This window comes from Temnothorax americanus, unplaced genomic scaffold (assembly GCF_048541705.1).
Source record: "Temnothorax americanus isolate GAGA-0224 unplaced genomic scaffold, ASM4854170v1 Scaffold84, whole genome shotgun sequence".
Lineage (NCBI taxonomy): Eukaryota > Metazoa > Arthropoda > Insecta > Hymenoptera > Formicidae > Temnothorax > Temnothorax americanus.
In genome coordinates this window covers 393728-407107 of record NW_027509807.1, presented here as the reverse complement: position 1 = coordinate 407107, position 13380 = coordinate 393728, and the positions used below count along the sequence as shown (strand labels likewise).

General features: G+C 36.8%; 2 protein-coding genes across 3 annotated transcripts; one reads left to right on the top strand and one right to left on the bottom strand.

Moving 5' to 3' along the window:
• The first annotated feature begins 52 nt into the window (after positions 1–52).
• On the top strand, positions 53–5482 carry Recq4 (RecQ4 helicase). 2 transcript variants are annotated; one of them, XR_013259890.1, is made up of 8 exons: positions 53–268; positions 590–3124; positions 3319–3606; positions 3691–4026; positions 4216–4378; positions 4473–4792; positions 4883–5251; positions 5354–5482. XR_013259890.1 is itself a non-coding variant. In XM_077424413.1 (7 exons), exons 1-7 carry the CDS (start codon positions 158–160, stop codon positions 5111–5113), a joined length of 3984 nt encoding a protein of 1327 aa, XP_077280539.1. In that variant the 5' UTR covers positions 53–157; the 3' UTR covers positions 5114–5482. The 2 variants fall into 2 exon arrangements, 1 of the variants encoding a protein (XP_077280539.1); XM_077424413.1 differs by having other exon boundaries at positions 4883–5482.
• Positions 5369–11729, bottom strand: LOC143907569 (uncharacterized). Its single transcript, XM_077424414.1, has 4 exons — positions 11365–11729; positions 8453–8827; positions 6117–6278; positions 5369–6032 (listed from the first exon to the last, which is right to left on the bottom strand). Exons 2-4 carry the CDS (start codon positions 8630–8632, stop codon positions 5826–5828), a joined length of 549 nt encoding a protein of 182 aa, XP_077280540.1. The 5' UTR covers positions 8633–8827; positions 11365–11729; the 3' UTR covers positions 5369–5825.
• Between the last annotated feature and the right edge of the window lie 1651 nt (positions 11730–13380).

The following is a 13380-nucleotide window of genomic DNA, read 5'->3' as shown; positions in this document are numbered from 1 at the left end:
TTCCGTGTGCAGTGTGTACGGCCCTTTGGCCTTTATACGGTGCATTCACCCGTCAACTATTTACGCGGGAGAGATCAGCAGGCAGGTCAATCTAACCTCGAATACGTGCCTGATCGAACGCGGTACGTGTTCGTTTAAATTTTGTATTTTCGATAACATGGAGCTCTTCGAGGATCCCATTTTTAAAACTAGATACTTGAAGAATAAGCTGCGTGTGAAACAATGGGAGAGCGATTTTATGGAAAAATACGGACGCAAACCTAACAAGGTACGTTGCCCCTCTCGTGCTAGCTCACGTTTCTGTCATAATCGGTACAGCTGTTTGATATTTAAGTGCAGCTGTCTGATGTTTTCGTATTTATATTTGCACAAGCTTTACATTAGACAGATCAAACTCAGAATTGTATAATTGCGTTTAGTTTTAAGGAGATATAAATGAAAAAATTACGACTGTCGAGTATCTAGGGTCTTTACATATGTTTGTTACATCATCAATGAAAATTATCGATATCGCATTATCGTGCAATGTGTATACACATATCACAGCGTTGCGGTTATATCTACCATCTCACTTTTCTGTAAATTCTAGAACGATATAAAAGTAGCAGATGTATCTATCAAGGAGGCGTACAAGATGTATTGGAAACTGAAAACACGGGCGCTCGAAGAAACTCTTACGGACATTACTTTCTGCGATGATATGCAAGACAATATCACGAATAAATCACCTCGAAAGCTGGGAACCAATCAGAAGAATCTGAGCCCAGAAAAAGCCACAAAAGACACAGAGAACATAGATCCTCACGATAGCAAATGTTTGACAGAAATTGAAGGTTCCTTCAACCAGCTGAATTCAATGAACATTGAAGGAGCCTGGGGCAGCCATCTGAGCAAGAATAAAGAACAGGCGTCGAAGAAGAAGCCAGCCCTGCTGATTGGTAGATCCTCCTCCTTCCAACTATCCAGGAACAAGTTTGAGAGTTCGACGTTTAGTAAGCGAAACCCGAGAAAATCGTTGTCATCGGCCAAAATAAGGAACAAATCCGAGAATAGTATTCTAAGCAGGTCGAGCGTCGACCGGTTGGATGCAGACAGCAAGGATGGCTTTGATGTGGTGGGTGATGAGACAAAGCCTATATTTGGCGAATCAATGAAGGTGACATTTGAGAAAAACAAGCCGGTTGTGCCACACTCCATTAATGCTGTCCAACAACTGGCCGACGGCCATGTGACTAGCGTAAGCCGTAATTTGAATCCAGGCTGGCTGGATCGATGCGCGAGAGACAGTAATTTGGAAGTGATGACGATCAACCCTCAGAGGCTGTCGGGCACTAGTGATTCTGGAATAGAGTCCATGGAATCTAGCATTTATTCTCCGAAGAACTTGGCGCCCACTGTGCATTCCGCCTCGTCGCTCCAGGTCTCTCTTTCTGATGAAGAAGATTTCATATGTAATAGTGAGTCTGAGGAAGAGCACAAGAATAATAAACGCATCAGAAACTTCAAAAAACGACTGAGCGATGAAGACGGTTGTCCCGCAAAACGACGATGTATTCGTATCGATTCCGATTCTACAATCACTGGATCTAATGACATCGATAGCGATTCATTTAAGCTGACTTCCTATGCCGATAGGAGTTTTAATTTATTGCATAGAGATAAGTGTAGTAAAAACGAAATTGAGAGAGACAATGATAATGACAAATGTAAATTGACCGCAAAGAAGAAGCTGGAGAAGAAAATGGCTGCCGGGACGATGAACGATAATTTCGTCAGGATAAATTTGAAGAAAAAAGTATTTGTGCGCGGTAAGAAGAGCTTTAATTTGGCCAAACATAAGAGGAATCAGTGGAAACAGAGGAAGAAAGAGTTGGCATCTAGTGAGAGCAATCTGGACGCGGCCGACTTGATTGATAAAAATGGCACGACGTGCTTCAAATGTGGCGAGTCCGGGCATTTTGCTAGGAACTGTCCAGCTTCCAGGGGCGACGATCTTATACCTTTGGAAGAAGTCGACGACTCGTCGAACTTTCCGACTCTGGAGGAAGCCGAAAAGATGGCGAATGAGAATGCCATTGTCGCTCACAGTCACAAAATTGAGCGACTTCCCGAGAGACCATCCTATTCTACCACGAAGACTTTGCAGGATGAAGAAGACATGACGAAATTACTCAGCGATGACTTTGCGGATTTCGATGAGAAGAGTGATGATACATTAACTGTAGGGCACAAAGTGCCACAGGAATTGGTGTCCAGATTATTGCCGCCTCAAATGGAAGCGATTGATCCGTTGTACGCTGCGAATGAAGATGGTAGTCTAATCGAAACTCCCATGGAAATCTTCGAGGCGTTACGCATGTTTGGTCACGAAAGCTTCAGAGCTGGCCAAGAAAAAGCAGTGATGAGAATCCTGTCTGGCCAATCTACCCTGGTGACGCTATCGACTGGCTCTGGGAAGTCTCTGTGTTATCAATTACCGGCGTATTTGTACGCTCGACGTTCTGGTTGTATCACTCTAGTAATTTCGCCTTTAGTGTCCCTGATGGACGACCAAGTGACGGGCGTACCTCAGTTTCTGTCCGCTGCGTGCCTGCATACCAGCCAGACGCCGAAAGTAATGGAACAGGTGATGCAATCGGTGAAGGATGGCAAAGTAAATATCCTCCTAGTATCACCAGAAGCGGTGGTAGCCGGCGAGAAATCTACCGGTTTCGGCGTTCTTCTCAGGCAGCTACCGCCAATCGCGTTTGTCTGCATTGATGAGGCCCACTGCATCTCCCAGTGGTCGCACAACTTCCGACCTTCCTATCTAATGGTTTGCCGGGTGCTCAAGGAAAAATTAAAGGTGAAAACGCTGTTGGGACTCACAGCGACTGCTACAAAAGCGACAGCGGAAAGTATAATAAGGCATCTAGACATACACGACGGCATGGCTGGCGTCATATCGGACATGCCCTTGCCAAGGAATCTCGTCCTAACGGTATCCAAGGACGAGAACAAGGACCAAGCTCTGATCGCGTTGTTGAAAAGCGAGAGGTTCCGCGAATGTGATTCTGTAATAGTTTACTGCATCCGTAGGGAGGAGTGTGCAAGAATCGCAGGATTGTTAAGAGTATCGCTGCAGGTAAATATTAAAACCTCTAGTCTTTCACTGCAATCGTACCGTATTATAATAGTAGGAGCAAGGAACATAAACATTTTTGCACATAAGATGAGATAAATTAGGTTTTTTACATCACTCGCGTAAAAAGAACTTAAGTACAATTTCTGTTGAATATAGGAGATAGATTTCTATTAAATATCTATATTTATTGACAGGATCCGCGGAATCCTGAGAAACCGAACGTGAAGATATCCACAATAGCTGAGGCCTACCACGCCGGTATGACACCTCACAGGCGCAAAATTGTGCAAAATGAATTTATGAACGGGAAAATTAAAATTGTGGTTGCCACTATCGCATTCGGGATGGGCATCAATAAACCGGACATACGAGCCGTTATTCATTACAATATGCCTGGCACCTTCGAAGGATATGTACAAGAGGTCGGCCGTGCTGGAAGAGACAATATCGCAGCACATTGTCATTTGTTCTTGAATCCTACGGTATCGTATCTAAGATTACTCTACGAGAAACTCTATTTCTCACTCATTTCCTTTTATTAATCTAATTCATTGTTTTTTAAACAGCAAGACAGCGATAAATGGGAGTTGCGTAGACACATACACGCGAATGGTGTCGACAGGCATACGATTAGACATTTACTTCAAAGAATTTTCATTCCTTGTTCTTGTGCAAAAATCAACGAGAAAAGTTCTGGCCAAAGATGTCCCGGTCACGAAGTTGCTCTTCCGATTGACGAAACTGTTCAAGCCCTTGACATCACGCAGGAAACGATTTCGACATTGTTGTGCTATCTCGAACTACACCCCAAAAAATTCGTTACCGTGCTATCATCCGTGTACATTCGAGCGCGGGTTTCAAGTTACAAAGGACCACAAGCTCTCAAACAAGCCGCGCAATCTGTAAGATCTTTTTCGAAATAGTAATGTTAATAACATTAATGATAGTGATTTGTGTGATTTTTCTCTAAATTCTACAGAAAATACTCTTCTAAAAGCAGCACAATATAGAAGATTAGTAAAAAGATTTTATTATGAAAAAAGAATACCTAATATAAAAATAAAAAATATTGGAAACGATTTTGATTTTAGTCTCCACCGCTCGCGATGGCAATAGCACTGGACACGAAAAACGGTATTTCACATGAAAAGAGCAATATCATAGAATTCCCGGTGATTGACGTTGCATCAGCTATCGGATGGGACAGCGGCGTAGTAAAAAGTCATCTCAAGAGTTTAGAATGGAAGACAGGAGGTAAGAGTCCTACATTCTTTTTACTTTAGAGAAAAATTTCCACCTTTTTTGGAACGTATTTATATATGAAATATTACATGAATGTGTTTTGCAGCTGTTGGGAAGATGAAACGTTCGGCTATATCTGTAAAATACGATAAACTCGGTTTACGAGTGAAAGCACCGGGCGATCTCACAGACGTCGAACTAGATGAGGCACTCGATGCATTGATCGCACGCACTCAATCTCAGGAATCTTCGTGTTTGCAGCAACTCGAGCTTATATCCTCTGCGCTCGATAAAATCAGTGTGTCGTCAATCAAACATTGCTCGGTCTTGGACGACGATATTACGAAGAGATCGGAGGAGCTCAAAGACACTATCAGAGAATACTTCCAATCGGATTCTTTAAATAATCTCGATATCAATTTTCAAGTATGTTTTTCAATCGTAAAATCAGTTAACAATTTTCGATGTAGAAACAATTAAAATTGAAGATACATTTATCGTTTTACCTTTTTACAGAACAAACTGATGAACGAGCAACAGATTGCAAATGATGTCCGCAGTTTGATAACACATTATAGGGATACCAAGTTCACAGGTCGTGCCGTAGCTCGTATCTTTCATGGAATACAAAGTCCGAATTATTCTGCACTGATTTGGCACAGATGCCGTTTTTGGAGACTTCATGTCGCTACAGATTTTAACGCAATTTGCAAAATTGCGGCCAGAGAAATTCTAGCGTTACGATAATGGAATCAATTGAATTAACGCATTTAATCCGATCTTGTTAGTTGAACGCTCAGTTTTAATTCTTATCAGAATAAATTTTCATAATCGAAATAAATCAGCGGACGCAAAGGTGTATTTTATCTATGCTATCGAACATGTGTGAGTAAAGATACATATAACCGAATTTATTTCAATATATATTGTAAGAGGCAAAAGTTAATATAATTCTCCGTTTAGCATTGTAATTTGGTCTGGTTGCAGGAAGAAAGCAGAAGCTTTACATAATCATTTATTTTATATTTGTGAATCCTGACTAAAAAAATTTTAATGAAAACCTTTTTACAAGACTGTAATACAAAAAGGGACAATATAAAATTGTTTTTCTTCATATTTGGTATGTTATAACATTCTCAATTCCTAAAAAACTTGCAACCTTGCAACTCTTAGAAATAAGTACATGCGTATGTCTTAAGTTTTATACGTTATATGGGGGATACAAAACTTAACATGAAAATAGATTTTAATCGCTCGCCAAATATCACCAAAGAAGAATAAAAATATAACAGCCATAATATATATAATATATGTAACAAGTTACATATAACTGTTGTATATAAAATAATAGTTATTTTATGTAGAACAACTTTTGTAAAGTAACAAATTTATAATATCGTTATTATTTTAAAATTCCATGACGCTTAGGATATCGCCAGATACACTTGCTTCGCTCGAGTCACGTCACAACTCTCTTCATGTAGTTGCATTGTCGCAGAAATTTGTGCATTCGAATCTGGTGCATCTTCCCGACACGATTCATGCACGTTTCGTTCTGGCAGAGAGCGCAGAACTCGGCAGAGATGTCATGGAATGGTGAACGGAAGTACACATTGGCATTTTTCAGGCTCTTGTTCTTGTGGTGTGCCCACACGTGCAGAACGACCTTTAATGCATGAAAGCAGTTATAAAGTGTCAAATTTCAGTTGTTTTTACGAAAAAATTTTCAAATTTTTAATATTAATAATACCTCGAAGAGCATCAACAAAGCGAGGAACCAGCGGAAGTAGATGATTGCCGGTAAAAACAAACAGATGGGATTTATCTGGCCAAAAGAAGCACCCGCTGGAACTGGCTCCAGCTCCATATGATGGCGTTTTTTCGATGTCTTTTCCTTCACTTCTTTCGGTATCTGTAGATAATTTGTTCATTTTAGTAGTCATTGAACGCAAATTCACAGTCAAATCATATAATTGTGTTATACAATGTATGTATCTTATATTTCATTTTGTACATTAGGTAAATTAATTTTATAATAATAAATTATATATATATATATATATATATATATATATATAAAACTTATTACCGTCGGAATACACTACCGTCGGAAAGTTCCCAGACACTTGGCCTTATTTAGCAAAATTGTACATACAAAATGTTTATAAACATTATTTTTTGTAATGTATTCGTGAATTATTATTTTTGTGCTTTTTTGTGCTCATCATTTGCTATTCACGGAAGAGATATACAATGTGATTACATAGGCAATCAGTTGAGATTGCGATTAGATGTGATTGCGACTACACGCGGCACAAGCTTATTCAAAAAAATTTCTTTCGTATGCGATTCTTAATTGTAGTGTGTCTTCTTAAATTAACTTAATTAACTTTTATTTACGACGATTTATTCATCCAAGTAAGTAAATATAAGAAATTTTTGTATATAAGTGTACTCAAACTAATTGCCCATGTAATTTCTCAGGTGTATCTCTTTCATGAATAGCAAATGACGAGCAAAAGAGCACAAAAATAACTCACAAATACATTATAAAAAACAATATTTACAAACATTCTCTGTATATACAATTCTGCTAAATAAAGCATGCAAGTGTCCGAGAACTTTCCGACGGCAGTGTATGTATATAGGCTCTTTTAAATAAAAAATAAAATTAAATAAAAGTTAAATAAACAACATATTTGGCAATAAAAGCCAGGCGCGATAATTAGTGCGCTATGTAATTTATTATAATCTAGACTTTAGACCAATAAGATTAGCGTACGTTTCGACCCTTTCTTTGGACCATTCTCAGCGTAATATAGTATTATAAAGCTGGCGCTAGACTATGCGCGATTCGTGATTCGCCCATTCGCGCCGATTCGCCAGCGGAGCAGTTTTTTGATGAAATCAAAGAGATGAAATTCATCTCATTGATTTCGTCAAAAAACCGCTCCGCTGGCGAATCGGCGCGAATGGCGAATCGCGAATCGCGAACCACGAATCGCGCATGGTCTAGCACCAGCTTAAATTATATAGCGCACTCTAATTACCGCGCCTGGCTCTTACAAACAAATTTGTTAACGTTATTTGATAATTTTATAATATTATTTATATCTACATATATATACATATAGGATGTTTCCAGTGGAAAGTGGCAATAAACTATAAGGTGTAACAATAAAACGGTGTCCGCTGCTTCAAGAGTAATACACATCAAAATGATGAAAAAAGTTGCCATTAACATAGGTTTATAAATGACCCCCTACCATGTTACAGACATTACAACTTAAACTCGATTTATTAACGAACAGAATACGCCACAGGCAAACTTTTTCTTCGCTGGTAATAATTAACAAAGGAGACAGTTTAATTCGGCCCACAACTGCTATTTATTATAATATATATAATACTCAAATACATAACGTTTCGACCATGGTTTGTAGTCCTTATCAAGTAAATTAAGTCATAAATTTTAAGTCATAAAATGTGGCTATTCTACAAAACATCTTTATTAGAAGAACTGATAATAAAACTCTGATAATTTTTATTATCAGTTTTTCTGATGAGGATGTTTCGTAGACTAGCCACGTTTTAAATTTATGACTTGTTTATTGTATTATTGTTAGTTTACGGTTGATAAGAACCATAAACCATAGTCGAAACGTTGTGTATTTAAGTATTATATTAATAAATGGCCAGTTAGATCGAAATAAACCGTCTCCTTTGAACAGAATCGTTTTAAGTTGTCAGAACAATTACAAAAATTAAAGATGTTCGAAGTTACGTTGCATTGTTTGTATTAATTTAATAATTTTAACAACAAATTTAAGGTCAAAAGTTTTAATGCCCATAACTTGGCAGGAATCTCCGTAAAGATCATTTTAGGGGATCTGTGTTGATAGGAACTTTTTTCATCATTTTGATGTGTGACTTACCTATCCTTAAAGTACCGGACATCTTTTTTGTTACACCTTGTATATACATGCGATAGAGTAAAAATACAAGACAAAGTATTCTAAGCTTCAAGTCAGGAATATTTACAAAAATGAGTTTTTTTGGAGAAGGAAACGAATGTTCTTCAATTACCTGAAATGGCACTTTTTTGAGATGACATGTGACCGTGTCGTGATCCATGAGACTGACTTCTGGCTCCCCAGTCTCCGCATCGTTTATCGTCGTCGAATCGGTTGAACGGCAAATATCACAATCGTAAACCGAATGAATCAGATCCTCGCCGGTTTCTTTGTCCACGTACACTCGATCCATATTGATTGCTCGTTCGCGCGGCTGATGGAAAACACCAGGCGGTAAAAAAAGAACCTGGTCGTCGGATTCGATCACTAGGTCTTCGGGGTCACACTTCCCGGATGTCCACTCTGTACGTACTCTCTGTCTGTTATGCTAATCAGCGAGACGCTCTGGTAGGGAGGAGACTCCTGAACCAGATCGGACGACGGCGGCCTGCAACAGGGATGCTTCGATTTAGCGATAGCCGATTCTGACAGATGAAATTAGCATTTGCATGTAGTGTCATGAATACGTAGTATAATTATATGCGTGTATCGCTCCGAAAACGAAGACATTTCGCAAAGCTGAAGTGCGTGTGTTAACTGATCGCGTTAAGTCGCTGCTGTCTCTTGCATAAATCAGAAATCAAAGCGAGAACATACACATAGCGGTCATGCGTATAGCAATAACACTCTGGTGAATATATATATAAAGCGTGATAATCGGTAACCGAGTCATCTAATTGTTTTCGTTCAGGAAAAATTGCGTCGATATTTTGCTCTCGGTGTTAAAGAACGATTTCCATTTCTTATTACTCGAAGCGATATTTTCGCTCGACGAGACCGCTGGCGACAGGTTGCAGGTTTTTTTTCCTTACGAGATTTCTTACGACTTTTTATATTTGATTACATAAAATGTAATCGACTATTAGCATTGATTATTAATCGTTTCTGCGAAGTTTATGCAACACACGTGTATCATCCACATTTTCTGCATGCAGCTGCGACAATCTTCCAAAGATATTAAATCATGCAACACATGATTCCACGTTTATCGATAATCTTCGTCTTCTCTTCCTTTTTTCTTTTCTCTTAAATAAAAGAGAATCGCTCTGATATTCCGAAAATGAGAGAAATGATGTATAGCGTTAAATATCCAGAAATTAAAAAGAACAGGATATACGTGTATTTATAGAACTTTTCGGGATGGATTCCGATCGTAATTGCAATAATATGCATAGTTATTTCTTAGAATTGTATTGTGTTTTCTAGGGAAAACGGAACAATTCCGATCGGAATCCATTCTGAAGAGTTTCATAATATATGTCTATTATACTTGACTCTAAACTAGTTTGGTAATCGAACTTTGGAAAAGCACGTTTCGAGTACGCGAGTGCTCAAGTGTCTATTGTCGACAGAAATTATTCCGAAGAGCTATTTTAAATGCAACTGTAACTTTGCATACCGTGTATTGCATGTTCGTATGTTTCTTTGTATAATAAATACTTGGATTCAAACTTGAATCGATATGTGACTTTCCATGAAAAAAACACAAACTCTAAAAAAATAGAAAAATGTGTTTATATACTTAAAATTATTGAAATAAAATAAACTGATAAAAAACAATGAACATTGAAAAAAGACGCGCTTTTTGCTCCACACGGAAAAAATTAATCTTTAATCAAGACGAATATATTCAAATCAACATTACTTCATATATGTAAATATATAAGAATGTTCTTTTTTTACTTCTATGTAATGAAGATGGAAACTTGGAGCCAACTTTTACGTTTACAAGAAAATGTAAAACGGCGAAAAATTCATGACTTGGGTGGCCTTAAACGGCGCAGTAACTGGCACTCGTTCCTTCCACGCGGCACAATTATCAAAGTAATTATGATAGCGCGACGAGTCTTGAATTACAAATCGTCAGTATAAGAAGCATAAAAAGGATAGGATAACGTCTACCTTATAAATTATACCCCCTTAATCGTTTATTTTTCTTATAAACTGTCTCTCGGAATACTTGCGAGCTTAAATCACAACCATTAATAATAGCAATTTTTAAGCTCATCTAATATATGCTATTGAAAAGTACGGTTAAATCAACATATGGAAGCCGATTCACTGTATTATGTCTATGATAAATATACGTGTCTTTCGTCACGTCCGTAAGTTTTCTGTTCATTTGTAGAAATATGTTGGTGCATTATTGATCGCTACGCAATAACGCCTCTTATCCGGAATATCCTGGTGGAAAGATATCTCAAAACTTTTCATATTATTAATTAGAATTTTTATAAAAATTTTAAGACTTTCTTAGATTTTCTATACGAACTAGAACGTTTTCTATAGAAAAACTCAGACAAAATAATAATAAAATATTTCAGATTTTTCCCGCCTACAAACTTTTTTAGAAATGTGAATAAATATGAGAAAATCCCATAAATTTTTACACATATAGATATTGAAATAGTTCAAAAATTCTTGTCCAATTATTTCTGAAAGTATCTAAGAAATTCTTAAAAAATGTATGAGAAAATATAAGAAATTTTTTCACCAGAGTAATGTAAGATAAAATAGACAAGGCTTTTATATTAATGCATTATAATAAAGGTCAAGACTGTTGGAGCGCGTATATATCTCTGAACGAGATATAATATAAATAAGACAATACGAGATACGTAAGAAAAATCATACAGATAAAGCTTTTGAAAAGGCGCTAATCTATATCTGATTTTAAAACTGAAAAGTAATTAAATAATTGGCTTGAAAAATATTGTACACGTATAAAATTCGCAGAATCTTTTTCAGAGAATTTTATTTAATTATTATCACAAAAATACGAAATGCGTGCCGCGCAACAGAATAACGTCGAAATGTTGGAGAAAATATTGAAAGCGTGATATAAGTTCAATTACATCGAGATGGAAATGAGGAATGAGATAAAATCGGAGTGCGCGCGATGCGCGCGATCGAATTGGAACTCACACGCTGCACGATGATATCGTCGCGATAATTAACGTGGCCTTCGCAGTTGAGGCAGCATCGAGCGCGGAATCGATTCGTTATGCAAATTCACTCGTCGCTCAATTGTGCTGAGTCGGATGATGCCATAAATTCAGTGTGCGGCTACCGGAATGAGGACTGCTGGAGGATGGCGCCGCCGGGCTCACCGCAGGATTGCGCAACGATGCGCGATGTTTAATCAACGGGCTCGCACGCGCAATTTATATCGTACCGCACATCTTCGAGAGCCTATGAGTCAACATCAGGATAGAGCGAGCGACCGCAAACAACTGATGCGACGTCCAATTACGACGAACTGCGATGGACTGCGGCGCGATACGAGCGGCTGGCGGCTGGCTGATTCGGAATATTTCGGAGCAACGTTGGGAGATACTAGGACATGCGCAGTAAAGCAAGCACCAGCAGCCACCATTAGGCCTCACTCTTTGGTGAACAAAATTTCTCATATTTTCTCAGAAATTTTCTAAGAATTCTAATTTATGAGAAATATTTTTAGAAATAATTGGAGAGTTTTCGGAATATTTTAGTATCCGCGTATATGAAAATTTCTGATAAATTGCGCAGATTTTCTCATATTTATTCAGATGATTTCTATAAAGATGTGTTGGCGGGAAAATTCTGAAATATTTTATTATTTTGTTTGAGTTTTTCTGAAAAATTCTGATCATTCTGTGAAAGTCTTAAAATTTTAATGATAATTCTAATTCATAATATGAAAAATTCTGAGAAATTTTTTCACCAGAGCAATCATGTATATATTTTATATATTGTAAGATATATTACAGAATCTTCAGAGAAAAGAAATGAAAAATGGTAGAAAAGAAAAAAACTATTGGTAGGAATATTTATGAAAAAAAGTAAAAAGTAAGCAAACGTAAAAATTGATTTTAATTCTTTGTTGCATATATAGTGTTCCTATATGAGAACATCTGTTTCTTTTTGTGTTTTTACATATTTCAAATATGGTTTGTGTAACATATTTGGTATCGTTATGTTCCTTTAAGACTTAAAATTATATGTGTACATGAATAACATAAATATGTAATTATTTTTCCGTTTTTAGCCCTACTACTGATAATTTTTAAAAATTCATGTATATCACCTCTAAAATAAAATTTTATTACAATCGGAATTTGACACTTTGCAAAAAGATTCTCTGGTAATAATTTTGAAAAATATTTATATTTTTAACTTATATTTTTGAAGTATTTATATTTAAAACTCCTGAAAAGAGTGAGACTTTTTCATTAAAAAGTAGCAAAAATTTCCTCGATATTAGATATCCGCCATTTTATATTTTGAAAATCAGAAACCTAAAAAACCCTTAGATATAAAATTTTACATATAAATATAAGCCACAGTTAATATCTTTCCAATTTGGCTGCTATATTAATTAAATCCGCCATTTTAATTTATTAAATTTTTATTTTAGATTTGCAAAAAAATTAGCAACCCCACTGCCATGCATATTCTAAGATTCAGTAAAAAGTTGAACCGAAAAATTTGTGCAACAAAAAAGAGTAATATTAAATATATTAATTAATATATTATATTATATATTATAATAATATTTCCCTCGATATATATTCCCCGACATCTAATTTGGAGTAATACAGGATAAGAACTACCAGGTGCAGACAATTCTCTGCGCTTAATTATGATCGCGCCAGCTGGTAGCTCCGTTTTTTTTTAATCTATCCACGCGAGTTTGGATTTGCTGGTTCTAAAGCAATATTCATATAGTCCGATTTTATATTTAAGATCAATTAAGAATGGGGCATTGTTCACATCGCCAACGGATACAGAGTTAATTTCTTAATCGAAGTTTGCAGTATCTCGGCCGCTTGTAGGACACGTAGAGAAAAAATAAAAACACTTTTAGGGCTCAGTCACAATGAGAAAAATATAGAATAAGATAAAGGAATAAGGAATAAGGCATGTTGTATTTCACTTTAATGTACGTGTACTGCAGAAGTG